General features: G+C 45.7%; 1 protein-coding gene across 1 annotated transcript; it reads left to right on the top strand.

Moving 5' to 3' along the window:
* Positions 1–151: 151 nt before the first annotated feature.
* Positions 152–1,478, top strand: ID1 (inhibitor of DNA binding 1). The gene is made up of 2 exons (XM_072631662.1): positions 152–713; positions 977–1,478. The coding sequence occupies exons 1-2, from the start codon at positions 300–302 to the stop codon at positions 1,016–1,018; spliced, it is 456 nt and encodes a 151-aa protein (XP_072487763.1). The 5' UTR covers positions 152–299; the 3' UTR covers positions 1,019–1,478.
* The last annotated feature ends 13,096 nt before the right edge of the window (positions 1,479–14,574 follow it).

Genomic DNA, 14,574 nt, shown 5'->3' with positions numbered 1-14,574 from the left:
CTCCCTTTACGCTATGCCGCACGTGGGGAACAGGGGGCGTGTCCCTAACAAGGCGGCAGGCCCACCCCCGGTCTATCATTGGCTGCTTTTGAACGTTCTGGCTCCGCCTCTCCCTGGCTCCCACTGGTATATAAATAAGAAATCAGGCCGAGGACTTTGCACAATTGCGTGTTTCTTTCTTTGCTACAAATTTACCTGTTGTCCTCGCACTTTTCCTTCCTCCCCCCCCCCCCGCCTCGCGGACCCAGCTCTCACCCAGGTCTCGGCTCTTACTTGGTTCCTTGTTCGACTGCTGAACCATGAAGGTTGCGAGTGGTAGCTCCACCGCCGCTGGCCCCAGTTGCGCGCTCAAGGCCGGAAAGGTGGCTGGAGGTGCCGGGGAAGTGGTGCGCTGCCTGTCGGAACAGAGCGTCGCCATCTCGCGCTGCGGCGGGGCTGGCACCCGGCTCCCTGCTTTGTTGGACGAGCAGCAGGTGAACGTGCTGCTCTACGACATGAACGGGTGCTACTCGCGCCTCAAGGAGCTGGTGCCTACGCTGCCCCAGAACCGCAAGGTCAGCAAGGTAGAGATCCTGCAGCACGTCATTGACTACATCTGGGACTTGCAGCTGGAGCTGGACTCTCAGGCCGCCGGCACCCCCGGGAGCCGGGGTCTCCCTGCCCGGGCGCCCCTCAGCACCCTCAACGGCGAGATGAGTGCTCTCGCGGCCGAGGTGAGTTCGCTTCCCTGGTTTTTGGACTCTCTGCTCATAGTAGAAGAGGCGCCTGCCCTGGGTGGGTGGTGGGAAAGGCTGATTGGGAAGTTTGGGGGGGGGGGGGTCCTTTTTAGTACCTCTCACTTCGGGCTCTGTTAGAAGGGGCGAATCGTACGTATTTGACCCTTCTTTTCAGTGCTGGGGCGCATTGAAGCTTGTCGCGGTTCTTGGGGATTTGAACAGCCAACTCATCACCTCCCCTCTTCCTCTCTTTCTCTTAGGCTGCCTGCGTTGGTGCAGATGATCGTATACTGTGCCGCTGAAACGTGCGTCAGACCACCACGGAACTCTGGAAGCTGGGGCGAGGGGAAATAGCGCCCGTGGGTTTCCCAGATTTCCCCATTCCCCTCGCGTCCTCGTGAGGAAATGGGCTGTCGGGAGACTTGCTGTCCTGCATAGGAGAGTGACCTCCCACGAACTCCGTGGGATGAGCTGGCCCATCCCATCCCAGCGCCCGGTCGGGGCTAGGGGGCATGGAGTCGCTGCAGCCCTAGGGGCCAGAAACCTCCGGGCCCCAGTGAGACTCTTGACTTCTCTGTGATCGGGGGAGACTTTTTTATTATTTTTTTAAAGACACTCCTTGAAAAAAATGTAATTTGTTTTTTGCTTCTCAGATTTCTGAGAAAATAATTGCCTGTATTGTATATTACAATGATTTATTGAGAATATTGTTTTTTACAATAGTGTGTGGGGCGTTTTGTTATTAAACAAATAATTGATAAATTGGAGTCTTCTTGCCTGGTTTTGGGATGGAGCCTTGGTGAATAAGAATCAGTCCCTTGGGCTTAGAAGGGGGGACATTGACAGCCTGCGGTTTTGACACTATCTTGAGTTGTGAGCCCTTGAATGTTAACCCTTATCAGACTCAACCTTCCTGGATCTTTAAAAGTCCTCCCTCCCCTTTTCCTCCTCCCTCCCCTTTTCCTCCTCCCCCCAGCATAATACTTCAGCTCTGCCCTTTTACCCAAGCCAACTCATGACCCAGCTGGCCTGGAACAGTCCAGAGTCGGGGGAGGCAGGACCTTAGTACATAGCCTGGAAAGAGCCCTAGGTTGAAGAGTCAGGAGACCTGGGCTTCTTTAGCTCACCAGCTGTGTGACCTTGGGCAAGTTAACTTGGCCTCCCTGGGCTTCCCCATCTGTAAAATGAGGGGTCTGGCCTGGACAGTCTGATCACTAAGTTTACAACCAACTCTGATGTCTGCCAAAATCATCAGAGTGGCCTTGGGCAAGTAGGTTCCACTGGAAACCTGTTTCTCTAATTGTAAAAGGAATGACGTACTAGATCTCTAATTTCCCTTGCAGCTCTGGCATTGTGATAGCATTCTGCCATCAATCTGCTATGTGCCAATTCTCAGTTTTGTTAACTAAAATGAAGAGGCTGGACTGGTTCTCTTCTAAAGCCCCTTCCCTTCCCGCCCCCCTCCCCCATGAAAGGGGTACAGCAGCCTCATGAGAACAAGAGGATGCTGAATAAAAAGCTCAACCTGCAGTATGGGCAAGAGGGTTGGAAAGGGTGGGTGGGTGTTCCCACCTGCAGCCCTACCCTGCCCTGCCCATCCCACACACACCTGCCCAGAGCCTTGGTCTGTTGGGGAAGGGGGATGGTGCAGCAAACTGGAGGTGGTTTTATCTGGCCTTGGTGGCCAGGCCTGTGGGGGCCATGGAGGCAGGGTGAGCCTGTTCAGAGTTGGCATGCAGCCTAGCAGCTGACTCCTTCCTGCCCCTGCCTTGCCCTGTCAGCCACCCCACTGCCCACTGGTCTCAGCTGCACCAGCCACCACCTGCCTAGGAGTTAAGAGATAGGTCCTTTTCCTGGTCTCCAGGCTTCACCCCTGGGGCCAGTGCTCCCAGCTAGGGACAGGGGGTTGGGGGCAGGCACACACTGGGTTCATATGTGGGAGGAGGAGGATTTGGCTGGGAGAGCCAAGAAATAGGGAGTGGAGGCAGAAAACTAAATGCCCAAAGAGAAGTCCTAAAACCAGGGATCTGGTCTAGACCCTAGACTGAGGAAAAACCCTGATGTGTATACCCTTGTATATTTAGGAATGTTTTATTATGGGATAGATATGTGATTGTACACGTGTGTAAAGATTTGTTAACTATAATATGCCTAAAAGTATATGGGAATATGCATATTACCATGTGTCTACTAGACATCTGTATAGGTAGATGTATGTATGTACATGTGATTCTTTGATTATATTTGTATGTATTTACATGGTCTCATAATGGTTCATAGGTCACATTTCTATAGTACTTTACAGTCTGCAAAGTATTTTCCTCAGTTCCCCTATTAGAATTAGTGCAGGTATTTTATCCCCATTTTACAGATGGTAGATAGAGGTTTAGTGAAAGTGAATAGCTCAAAGTCACATAGCCAGGAAGTGATAAACTGAGTGCTCCAACCCAGAACTAAATCTCAGGCCAGTGTTCTTTTCACTCTATCAGATGTCTCTTTCCAGTGTATGAAAAGCCAATGACTGTCGCATATAGCTAGAAGGAAACCTGGGGGTCATCAAGTCCAACCCACTCCTTTAACAGATGGAAAATCTGAGGTCTAGAGAGGAAAAATGACATGTCCACAGTTTGACAGCTAGTAAATGGTACAGTCAGGATTTGAACTTTCATCCCAGTCCTCTCTCCTATACTACATTGTTCTTTTGTTAGAGGTGTACATATGCACACATACAGATGTGTGTAAAAGTATATATGTAGATAGAGATATACATACATATATGTCTATGTATATACATGGACATGGCAACACTGTCTCAATATGTATATATTCATGTACATATATCCATGTAGAGGTCAGTGTAATAGGATTTTGGAATCTAAAGGGTTCTTAGATATTATCTACTCCACCCTACCCCCTTCATCTATAAAAGTAGATGAGGAAACTGAGACCCAGAGAGGAGATGCCACTACCCCAGCATCACCCAGCTGGGATCAAAACTCAGGACTTCTGACTTGCATTTCAGGGCTAGTGCTCTTTCCACTATACTATCCTGCAGATATAAATGTGCATGCACATATGACGTGTCTCTGTGTGCATGTCTGTATATATACGTATGTATACATGTGGTGTGGTCTTTTACAAGTCCCCCTAATTCTGGGAGGGAGGGGTGGAGGTGGGGGTCCCTGGACCGCGGACCCTCCCTACACAGCTCAGCCCGCCCGAGCAGAGCTGCTCAGAAATCTCTCTGTTTCTCTCTTTTCCCTTTTGGCTGGGCCCCAGCCCATCTGGAGCCTGGCGCAGCCGGCCTGTTTGTGAATGTTTCAATCAGCTGGGTGCAGAAGAATGTGTAGTCATTTAACCTGAACATCCCCAGGTGTACAGAGGCGCCTCTCTGTCTGGGGCTGGGAGGCCTTCCCAGGCAGCCGGCAGCCTGCCTTTGGCACCAGTGTATTAGACAAACATGACTCCCTCCCACCCTCCCTCCCTTTTCCCCTCCTACCCTCCCGCCCTTCCACACTGCCTGCTGGAGCTAACCACCTCTTCCACAGCTGCATCTCCGGCCTGGGAACTGTAGCCCAAGAATTGCACAAGAGACTCAGAGAAAGAGAAGGGGGGTGGAGGGAGAGAAAGAGAGAGAGACAGCCCCTTTTCTTTTTTTTCAAAGCACACAAAACCCTTCTCCTTTCAACCATGGCTTGGGAAATCATTAGAAAGTTAACCCTTTCTGGGCTGGCTCTTTGGGAATAGGAGCTTGTCTTGGAAGAAGGGAGCTCTGAGGGTCCAGTCTCCTGAGTCCTTTCCCTAGCAGCCAGTATCTCTAGACCAAAAGTGGAACCTCCCCTCCCCCTATTCAGGGGGAAAGGGTGAATGGAAACCTGCAGGCAGAATGTTGGGGAGGATAGGATAGTTTGTTTGTCTGGGCAGAGTTTCCTGGGACAAATCGATGGGTCTCTGAGTCCCTTGGGTGCTACTTCGGGATTGTGGATATAGAATGATTTACTAAACCCTCTGGTGAAGATAAAATCCCAGACTCCAAATTCCAGTGCAAGAAGGGGCCTTGGAACTTAGAAAACAGACTCTTAGGGATGTAAGAGCACTTAGCAGGAGAAATATTAAAGCTCATCTAACATTAGATCATCTAGGATTCTCAAGCCCTTCATTTGACAGATGGGGCAAAGAAGGCCTAGGAAGGAAAATGAGATTTCACAGCCTAAGATCTCACAGAAACAAATGGAATTACCAAACATGGGATCCAGGACCCTTTCTACTACTCCCCACTATAGGGATCCATTTTCTTATTTGTAAGGTATGAACAGGTAGTGCTTTTTAAAACAGTTCCTTTCCAAAAGCAGCTGCACCCAACAATGAAGTGAATTGAACCTGGAGGCAAAAGAGGTTCTCATTCCCCTGTGCTGACACTCCCTCCCCCATACACATATTTCTGTGTCATCCATTGTAATAGCTTATCAACAAGCCTGGGAAAAACCTTTAAGAATTCAAGGAAACAGCTATCATCCAGTCCAGGGGTTCTTAACCTAGAGTCCATGAACTTGGCTTTTCATTTATAATTAAATTTTAACATAACATAAATACAGGTTTTCCTTGTACTCCGTGTATTTTGTAAGTTAAGAACCCCTGCTCTGGTCCAGCTGCTTCATTCTGGAGCTGAGGAAACTGAGGCCTAGAAAGCTGGTCCAGTGCTACACAGCCAAAGGGAACAAGATTAGGACCTCTACTTCAGTTTACTAACTGCAGTTCCAGGCTCTTCCTCCACCTGAGGGCCCTTCCCCAGCACAGTGGGGGTACTCTGGTTACTGATCCTTGGTGGGGACAGCAGCAGGGTTCTGCACTCTCGCTCCCGTTCCCTACCTAAGGTCCAGGACGTGAGATGGAGGAGGAGGCAGCAGTTCCTGGAATTGGGGTGTAGGGCCTAGCTGGAGCCCAGGCTCGTCCCGCCCCCCAGTTGGGAGGCGGGGCTGGGGAGGGACGCCCTACTCCTCCTTCTCCAGGAGGGAGCAGCCCCAGAGCCTCCCTCTTGCCCAACTCCCCAGCTGGGGAGGCTCCAGTTCCAGGGGTGGAGTAAGGGAGGGTGGTGAAAAGGAGTGACTCAGGACCCAAGGTCCCATCCGGGAAAGGGACAGGACCCGAGGAGGGAAGGGGCCGGGCCGGGCCGGGCGGGGCGGCCCAGGGGAGGGGGTGCTCTTATCTCTCTGGGAACCCAGCGTCGCATTTCCTGCTGGCCAAGTTGCAAAACTCATCAGAGGCTCAATGCGGGGGATTCTGGACTCCCGCGCGGGCCCCCCGCTTTGTGCACTATAGGGGTGAAGGGGCGCCCAACGAGGACCCTTCTGGGTCCCCTCCCATTCCCGAGGCTTCCCGCGGACTCCTTATAAATACAGAGAATGGTCCAACTAGCAGTGACCCTCGGGATCGATCACCTGATGGGCCAGTTTCCTCATTTTACAGAAGGGGAAACTGAGGCCCAGAGAAAGGAAATGACTTGCCCAAAGTCACACACAGAGCTAGTGACAGAGCTGCGACTAGATACCCATGTCTGAGTCCAGGGATCTTTGGGGAAGGGAACGAAGGACTCCTGAATTAATGGGGGGGAAAGAGCTGTTAGCTCGGTTCGAATCCTGGAGCCTGAGGAAGAGGAGGAAGGATGTTGAAATCCCTGCTTGTCCACGCTTAAAGCATAGGCCTGGAGCCCTATTTAAAGAAAAAAAATGTGGAAACTGGCCCAGAGGTGTGGCTGCTTCTGGAGGCCCCGCCTCCTAGGTCTCACAGCCAGAGACGCTACAGTGATGCTCCTGACCCGGTGCCCCTTAGATAATCCCCCTTCAGAAGGCACCTCCTGAAAGCGCCCTTCTCCAGGGAAAAAATCCCCTGTACTGGCCTGACAGAACCTGGCCAGGCAGCCCAAGCTGGTGACTTGGTGTCCCCTGGTGGACAGTGTTAGCTGTGCAGCCCTGACGTCTCTGGTCTGAATGGGATGAGAATGGGAGGGAGCAAAGGGAAGGAGGTTGAAATCCCCATCTCAGGGACAGAAGCGTTTGTTATCTCTGCTATCCCTGATGCAGGGATCCTCTCCTCTTGGACACTTCTTGTGACATAGGCCTTTCTTTATCTGAAAAATTAGAGGGTTGGACCAGATGGCCTTGAAGGTATACAGCCCACATTTCTCTGGAACAGGGTTTCTTAACTTGACGTCCACGGGTCCTCATCTGTGACCTTACAAGGAAAAAAATTACATCGTTATTTTCACTTATCTCAAACTGAAACTTAGCATTTCCTTCGATTATTTAAAAATCATTCTTCTGAACAGGGAGTCTGTAGGCTTCACCAGAATGTCATAGGGGTCCATCCTTACACAAAAAGAGGAAACAACTTCCATAGTACTGTGCCATTTACAAAATACTTTTTTCTACAGCCCTGGGACAGAGAGGGTCCATTGACAGATGAGGAAACTGAAATTCAGCCAGATGAAGTAAATTTCCCAACTACTTCAGATAGTGGACTAAAAGGGAGGTTTTCTCACTGGTTTGATGTTCCTTTCACATAACTGGCTGATCCTTAAACTTCTGGCTTTACCATTCTATATTGTACGCTCCCTTCTAATTCTAACATTCCAAGTTCAGTGGTCTCTTTTACCTCTAACATTCTATATTCAGAGCTCCCTTCTAACTCTAATATTGTTCAGAGAGGTTCTGTCCATCCCTCTTTGTACCCCTAAATGCCTAGCACAGTGCCTGGCAAGCCAAGAAATGATCACTTGGCTGACTGCTTGAAGCTTCAATGTCTCTTTGAGCCTCAATCATTATATTTCACCCCCCTTTCACCTCTACTACTCACTAGCATTGTCCTCTTCTGGGGTTCTGGTCTAGATCAGGAACAGTGGCTTGTAGAGCAAAAAAGAACAGGAAAAGGAGAAGCTTCGGAAGTGTATTTTAGACTAAAAACACCCAGAAAACAGACTGGAGGGCACAAGATCTGTTTTTGTGAGAAACAGATGTAAAATGAATGTTTCTTCTGTGCAGGAAAATGAAGCCCTTGCACAGGGATGGGTTCTGACTCAAAGGAACTTGGACATGGCTGTTGGGAAAATTCTTCAGAGGCCTCAGCACTCCCCTTGAGTGCTAGGGGCACCAGGCAGAGCTCAGCCTGCCTTCTCCTAAGATTCTCCTTAACATATAGACCCACAGCCCTAAGAGTCCCAGCTGCCCACTGGTACCTGGTTTTTAGGTAAATGGGTCCCCAAAGAGGAAAACCCACAGGAATGGACTACAGAAGAGGAAGCTGTCCATATATCTGGCAGAGTCATTCTCTGGCAATACCCTATAGCATTCAGTTGAGTGAGCTTCCTTTCATACTCACCCAGCTTCCAGCCCTTCCTCTTGGAGCAGCTAGGTGGCACAGTGCACTGTGAGCACTGGGCAGTCAGGAAGACCAGAGTTAAAATCCAACCTCCGACACTTAGTTATGTGACCCTGGTCAAGCCACTTAACTAACTTCTGTTTGTCTCAGATTCCTCAACTCTAAAAAGAGGATGATAACAGCACATACCTGGAAGGGTTGCTGTGAGTATCAAATAAGGTAATACAGTAAAGCATTTAGAACAATGCCTGGCATTTAGTAGGTGTTTATTCCCTTCCCTTGTCCCCTGCTCCTAGAATCTACCTTCTCTGCCACCCAATAGTCCCCTTTCCTCCTTTAAATCTTGGTTTCAAATCCACACTTGTGTTTTACAAACACACACACACACACACACACAAGACACACCATAAGTTTTCCTTTCATCCCTAAGACACTTTCCACTTTAGAACAAAGGTAGAGCCAGACCTCCCCTAGATTCTCCCTAGTCCTACGGACCCTTTTTGTTGCTTAACCAACAGCATTTGAAAGGAGAAAGAACAATGACTGTCCGTCAGAACTCTTGTGCTTAACCCCAGTCTCTGCTATAGACAACCTAGAAGGATTTGGAAAGGTCGCGTTAGTCCAATACAACAACCAGCTATTAAACACCTTCTCCGTACCAGGCACTGTGCTAGGCTCTAGGGCTTCAAAGACAAATCAAACACCAGTCCCTCCCCTCCAGGAACTTTTCAGATCTAAATTCTACAAAGTCCCATGACTCTTCTTCTACCTCAGATCAATTCAACAAGCAAGTTTTAAACACCTACTTATAGGCAAGACTCTGTGCCAAGTGGTAAGGATACAAAGATGACTGAATGAAATGGCATTTATTTAGTGCTTACTTTATGCAAATACACTATGCTAAGCTCTGGGGATGCAATAGAATAGGAAGATAGTTCCTGCTCTCAAGGAGCTAATTTTCTTTAAAAAAAAAAACTTTTCTTTTAAAAATGTATATAATATTTTATTTTTTCCAATTACATATAAAGACAATTTTCAACATTCATTTTAATAATCTCCCTCCCTCCCTAAAACAGCAAGCAATTTGATATAGGTTATACATGTGGCGTCATGTAAAACGTATTTCCATATTATTCATGTTGTGAAAAAAGAAACAAAACGAAAGGAAAAACCATCAAAAAAAAAAAAGTGAAAATAGTATGATTTGACCTGCATTCAGACTCCATCAGTTCTTTCTCTGGCTGTTGAGCATTTTCCCTCATGAGTGTTTTGGAACTGTCTTGGATTATTGCAGCAGTGCTGAGAAGAGCTAAGTCAGTCATAGCTGATCATCACGCAGTGTTGCTGTTACTGTGGACAAGGTTCTCCTGGTTCTGCTCACTTCACTTTATATCAGTTCATGTAAATCTAGGTTTTTCTGAAATCTTCCCACTCATCTTTTCTTATAGCACAAGAGTATTTCATTACATTCATGTATCACAACTTGTACGACCATTCCCCAGTTGATAGGCATCCCCTCGGTTTCCAGTTCTTGGGCACCACAAAGAGAGCTGCTATAAATATTTTTGTACGTGTAGATCCTTTTCTCTTTTTTATAATCTCACTGGGGTATAGACCTAGTGGTGGTGTTGTCTTAGAAAGGGTATGCACATTTTTATAGCCCATTAGGTATAGTAAGAAGCTAAATTTCTAATGGGAGAAATAATACATATGGAAGGTTTCAGCTACAAGTCAGAGGAAACAGTCCCAAGGTGCTTTGGGTTTAGTGGCAAAGTAGATGGTAATATATCTTCTTTTGCGCTGTTTCCATTAATAAAATATCTCTTTCTGACGTAGAACCATTGGAAACATTGCAACTATTTCAAAGTGCCAAAGACTTTGTTGACAAGAGCTTTCTTTTCCACTGAAAGGCAATTTAGCAGAAATTGAGTATGTAGACCAATATCTCACACCTGCATGCTGGCATAAATTCAAAATGGTGCATAGATATAAAAAAATCACATCCTAAACAAACTAAAGGAGCAAGGAAGAAATTACCTTTCAGATCTACGGACTTCAGAGCTATATTTATGGCTAAACAAGTAAGAGAGAGGGTCACTGAAAATAAAATGGACAATTTTGCTTTTATAAAATTGAAAAGTTTTTCACAAACAAGTCTAATATAAAGTGAGAAGGAAAATGGGTAACCAGGAAAAATCACTGTAATAGGTTTCTCTGATAAAAGTCATATTTAAGATATGTAAGAAATTGATTCAATTTTATGACTTATGAGCCATTCTCCACTTAGATAAATGATCAAAGGAGGTGAGCAGGCAGTTTGCAAAGGATAGCGAAGCTATCAAGTATGAAACAATCACTAATAAGTACTAACGAAAAAATAACCAAAAAATACTAACAAAAAGTTACTTTTACAGACTTCTACCTCTTATCTATCATACTCACAAAGATGACAAAAGAGGAAAATGACGAATGTTGGAGAGGCTGTGAGAAAACAGGCACACTAGTATTTTGCTGGCAGAGCTCTGAATTGGTCTGACCATTCTGGAAACAATTGGGAACTATGTTACCCATATTACTAAACTGTGCATACACTTTGACCCAATGATACCACTTTTATTGTTGTGTCCAACTCTTCATGACCACATTTGGGGTTTTCTTAGCAAAGATACTGGAGTGGTTTGCCTTTTCCTTCTCCAGCCCATTTGACAGATGAGGAAACTGAGGCAAACAGGGGTAAGTAACTTTCCCAGGGTCACAGACCAAATTTTAACCCAAGAAGATGAGTCTTCCTAACATCAGGCTGGCGCTCTATCTAGTGCACAACCTACCTATGTGATACCACTACTACATCTCTACCCCAAAGAGATAAAAGAAAGAGCAAAAGGACCCATATGTCCAATAATATTTATAGGAGCTCCAAACTAGAAACTAAAGGGGTGTTCACCTATTGGAGAATGCCCAAACAAATTATGGTGTTATGAATGTAACGGAATGTTATTGTGCCATACTAAATGATGAAATGGACCGTTTCAGAGGAAGTGGAGGGAACTTTTATTAAGTGATGCCAAGTGACATGATCAGAATTAAGCTAACAATTTACACAATGACAAAAAAAATTACAGATAAAAATAACTGAAATTCCTTAGGACTGATGAATGAAACCACGTCTAGAAGAACAAATATGAATTATACCACCCACCTCCTACCAGATAAGTTATGGACTTAAAATCCAAAGTGAGACATGTATTTTTTGATATGGCCAATATGAGAATTTGCTTGTTGGACTATGTATGTTTATTATGTGGGTGTTTTTTTTAATTTTTATTTATTCAGTGTGGTAGGGGAAGCAGTGAGAGGGGAAGATATGGAGAAAAAGAGCATTTTCTGGGTCTTCAGGAGGTATGGCTTCTGAGGAGACGGGGCTAGAGCAGATACAGAAGTTGCCAGATCACATCTCCCAAAGATGCTTCCTAGGATAATAGCTGAGGGACTGGCCTGGAAGCAGGAAGTCCAGAGTCACTGACCAAGATAGAACACTTCCTCCTTAAAATGGCAGCCTCTTTGTGGTCCCCTTCTTCAGTGCCTAAAGCTGGCTTGTGCTCTGTTAGGTTATGAAAAAGGCAGAGAAGAAGGAAGTTCATACCCTACTCCCACTGAACTCAAACAAGATTCACATGAAGGAAACTATGACTTCTACAGCACGGCAATAGTAAGTATATCCATCACTCCCCCCCACCTTCCTCCCAATGGAACCTGTGATTTCACTGCTGTAGACTGGTCTCTATCAATGTAAACTGGCTGCAACCACCTGAAGACCTGCAAAATGTTTCCTCACTGATAACATCCCTATTAGCCAGTTAGTAAGGCTGATTGGGGGGGGGAGGGGGGTTGGTTTTTTGGTTTTGTTTTTTAAATGGATCAGACCTGTGGTTTCTTGGGTATAGGAAGTTCATGTTCAGAAACTCCCTCTCGTTGCACAGACCAGTAAAGTGTGGGATCCTGCATCTTGTCGAGTTTCCTGAGGCACTAAGAAATTGTAACTTGCCCCTGGTCACAGAGGACCTAGTTGAGGCAGTTCCACATGTGTAGGGAAGTGGGCTAGTCTGAGAGGGAAGCAGTATAACTATTACAGGGAACTGAGGCTTAACAAGAATAAATGACTTGACCAAGGTCACAGATTTAGAGATTTGAACAAGCCTACTGATTCCAAACCCAATTATTCTTTACATTTCACTAGACTATCTCTGCATACAATAACACTTAGTACTGCCAAGGGAAAGGTCCTGGGGATACAAGGCCAAAAAAGTGAATGAATTCCCTTCATGAAGGCAAAGAAACAGATTAGATAATCCTTGGAGATTCCTTCCAAATCTAATGTTGGTGATGGAATTAAAGTGGTTTTTAAAAATACGTATATTTTTAATTTTTGTGGTTACATATCCCTCTTTATTGATGTAATGAGTGAGTAGATGAGACAAAATGGGAAGAGGTACAGGGGCAGCTGAGAGAAGAGTAAATTATAAGGCAGAAGTAGAAGAGAAAGACTCTAGAAATGCCTATGACTGGCAATACTCCTGACAGGGGGGACAGGGAGAGAGATGGGAAGTGGGGGGCCTGAGCACTGGATGCCTCCACCTTATGGTTTAACTCCACCCTTGACCTCATTCATTCATTCAATGACCGTTTAAATACCTACTATGTAGAGAGCCACTATTGTGCTAGATAATAAAGGAAACTTTCTGCCAAAGATGGCTTCCTAAAGCAGAAGGTGCATTGTGAGCTCCCCCATACCAACTCAAGCAAAAACCTAAAGTTTGCATCAGACCAAATAATAATTTTAAAATCCAATGAAAAACTCCATGTAGTAAGTGATTTTTTTTTTATCCTAGGACTGTGCAAGAGATCTGAGAGAAGCCTGAGTGAAACATGAAAGAATGCAACCAACAAAGCCAAGGTCAGTGAAACATGACCTACCAGCTTGGCCAGAGATAGGCTAGAGTTATGGGGAGCCTGCAAGAGGCCTCTGTATCTGAAAGCAGCAAGAGCAAAGGTCAGAGAAAGACCCAGGGTGACAATATTGGGAATCCTAGGGAGTAGTGAATGGCAAGGATCAGCATGATATCTGGGACAGTTCTAGATGCCCAGGGGCTCTGAGATTCCCTAACATTCTGTCTTGGAAAATGAAATAAAAGTTCTGGACAATAGAATTAGAAGGAGAAGAAATAGTTTAGAAGATAAAATGGTCAACTTTATCCAAAAAATGGACTCTCTGAAAACTAAAATAGACCAAATAGAAATCAATGACTTCATGAGACAGCAAGAAATAAACCAGAACAAAATCAAGAGCTTGAAAAAAATGGAAGACAATGTAAGATATGTGATACCAAACACGACTGACCTAGAAAGCAGGTCAGGGAGAACTAATTTATGAATCTCTGTACTTCATGAAAACCATGATAGATGCAAAGGGAGAGACACGGTCCTTGCTATCACCAAGTTCACAGTCTAGTAAAGGCTTCATAAGCCCCCAATACAGAGAGGTATAACAGCAATATTACCCAGTGAATGAAACTGGCCTCAACTACCCCCTCATCTTTCCCCTCCCCTTCCATCACCTCTAAACTCACTTCTCTTCTAAACTTTCCCATTTCTGTTGAAGGTACCATATCCTTGACTTTCCCCTTTCCCTCATCACCCATTTCCAATCAGTTAACAAATTCTGTTAATTCTACTTCCACAATAATTTTTGCATCTGTTCCCTTCTCTCCAAGCCCACAGCCTCTTACCTAGTTCATTACCTCATTACTTTTTGCTTTAGACCAAGATAATGCCAGTATGGCAGTAGGCATAATAGAAAATATGCTGATCTTAAAGACAAGAAAGCCATAGGTTCATTCCTGCTGTTAGCAATGTGAGCCTGTGAGAGTTACCCTGAGCCTCTACTTTCTTATGTGTAAAATGGGAATGTGTAGTAGCATCCTTGACTACTGGTATCTGCAGTAGCTGTCCCATAGGCTTGTTGTGAAAATCCAATGAACTAATATGCCAACTGTTATTATATCTCCCGGTTGGTTTGGAAGTCTCCAAACAAGTCTGATCATATCGTTTTCCTGCTCAAAAACCCTTAGTGGCTCCTCATTGCCTCTAGGACAAAATAAGATTACTCACTCTGACACCTCAGGCCCTCCATCAACTTTCCTGACTTTCTACCTACCTGCCTTACGTATTTTTCTTGACTTGGTTCATATTATTCCCCATTCCAGCTAAGATGGACTACTCTTCTGTTCCTCATTCTTAGCATTTCATCTCCAGCCTCCATGACTTCCCACAAGCTGTCTCTCCAATCAGCCCTATACCTACACCACCACCACCACTACCACCACCACCACTCTCCCAACACCCATGCCTGGAACCACCGACTGCTTCTTCATCTCCACCCATCTGAAACATCATGTGCATTTTCTGTGATTCATCCCAGGTCGGT

Source organism: Notamacropus eugenii, chromosome 1, assembly GCF_028372415.1.
Source record: "Notamacropus eugenii isolate mMacEug1 chromosome 1, mMacEug1.pri_v2, whole genome shotgun sequence".
Lineage (NCBI taxonomy): Eukaryota > Metazoa > Chordata > Mammalia > Diprotodontia > Macropodidae > Notamacropus > Notamacropus eugenii.
This window is presented reverse-complemented; position numbering and strand designations above follow the sequence as displayed.

Coding starts and splice junctions, on each gene's coding strand:
- ID1 (XM_072631662.1), top strand. CDS start 300: ATGAAGGTTGCGAGTGGTAGCTCCACCGCCGCTGGCCCCAGTTGCGCG. Junction 714..976: donor TGAGTGCTCTCGCGGCCGAG/GTGAGTTCGCTT, acceptor TCTTTCTCTTAG/GCTGCCTGCGTTGGTGCAGA.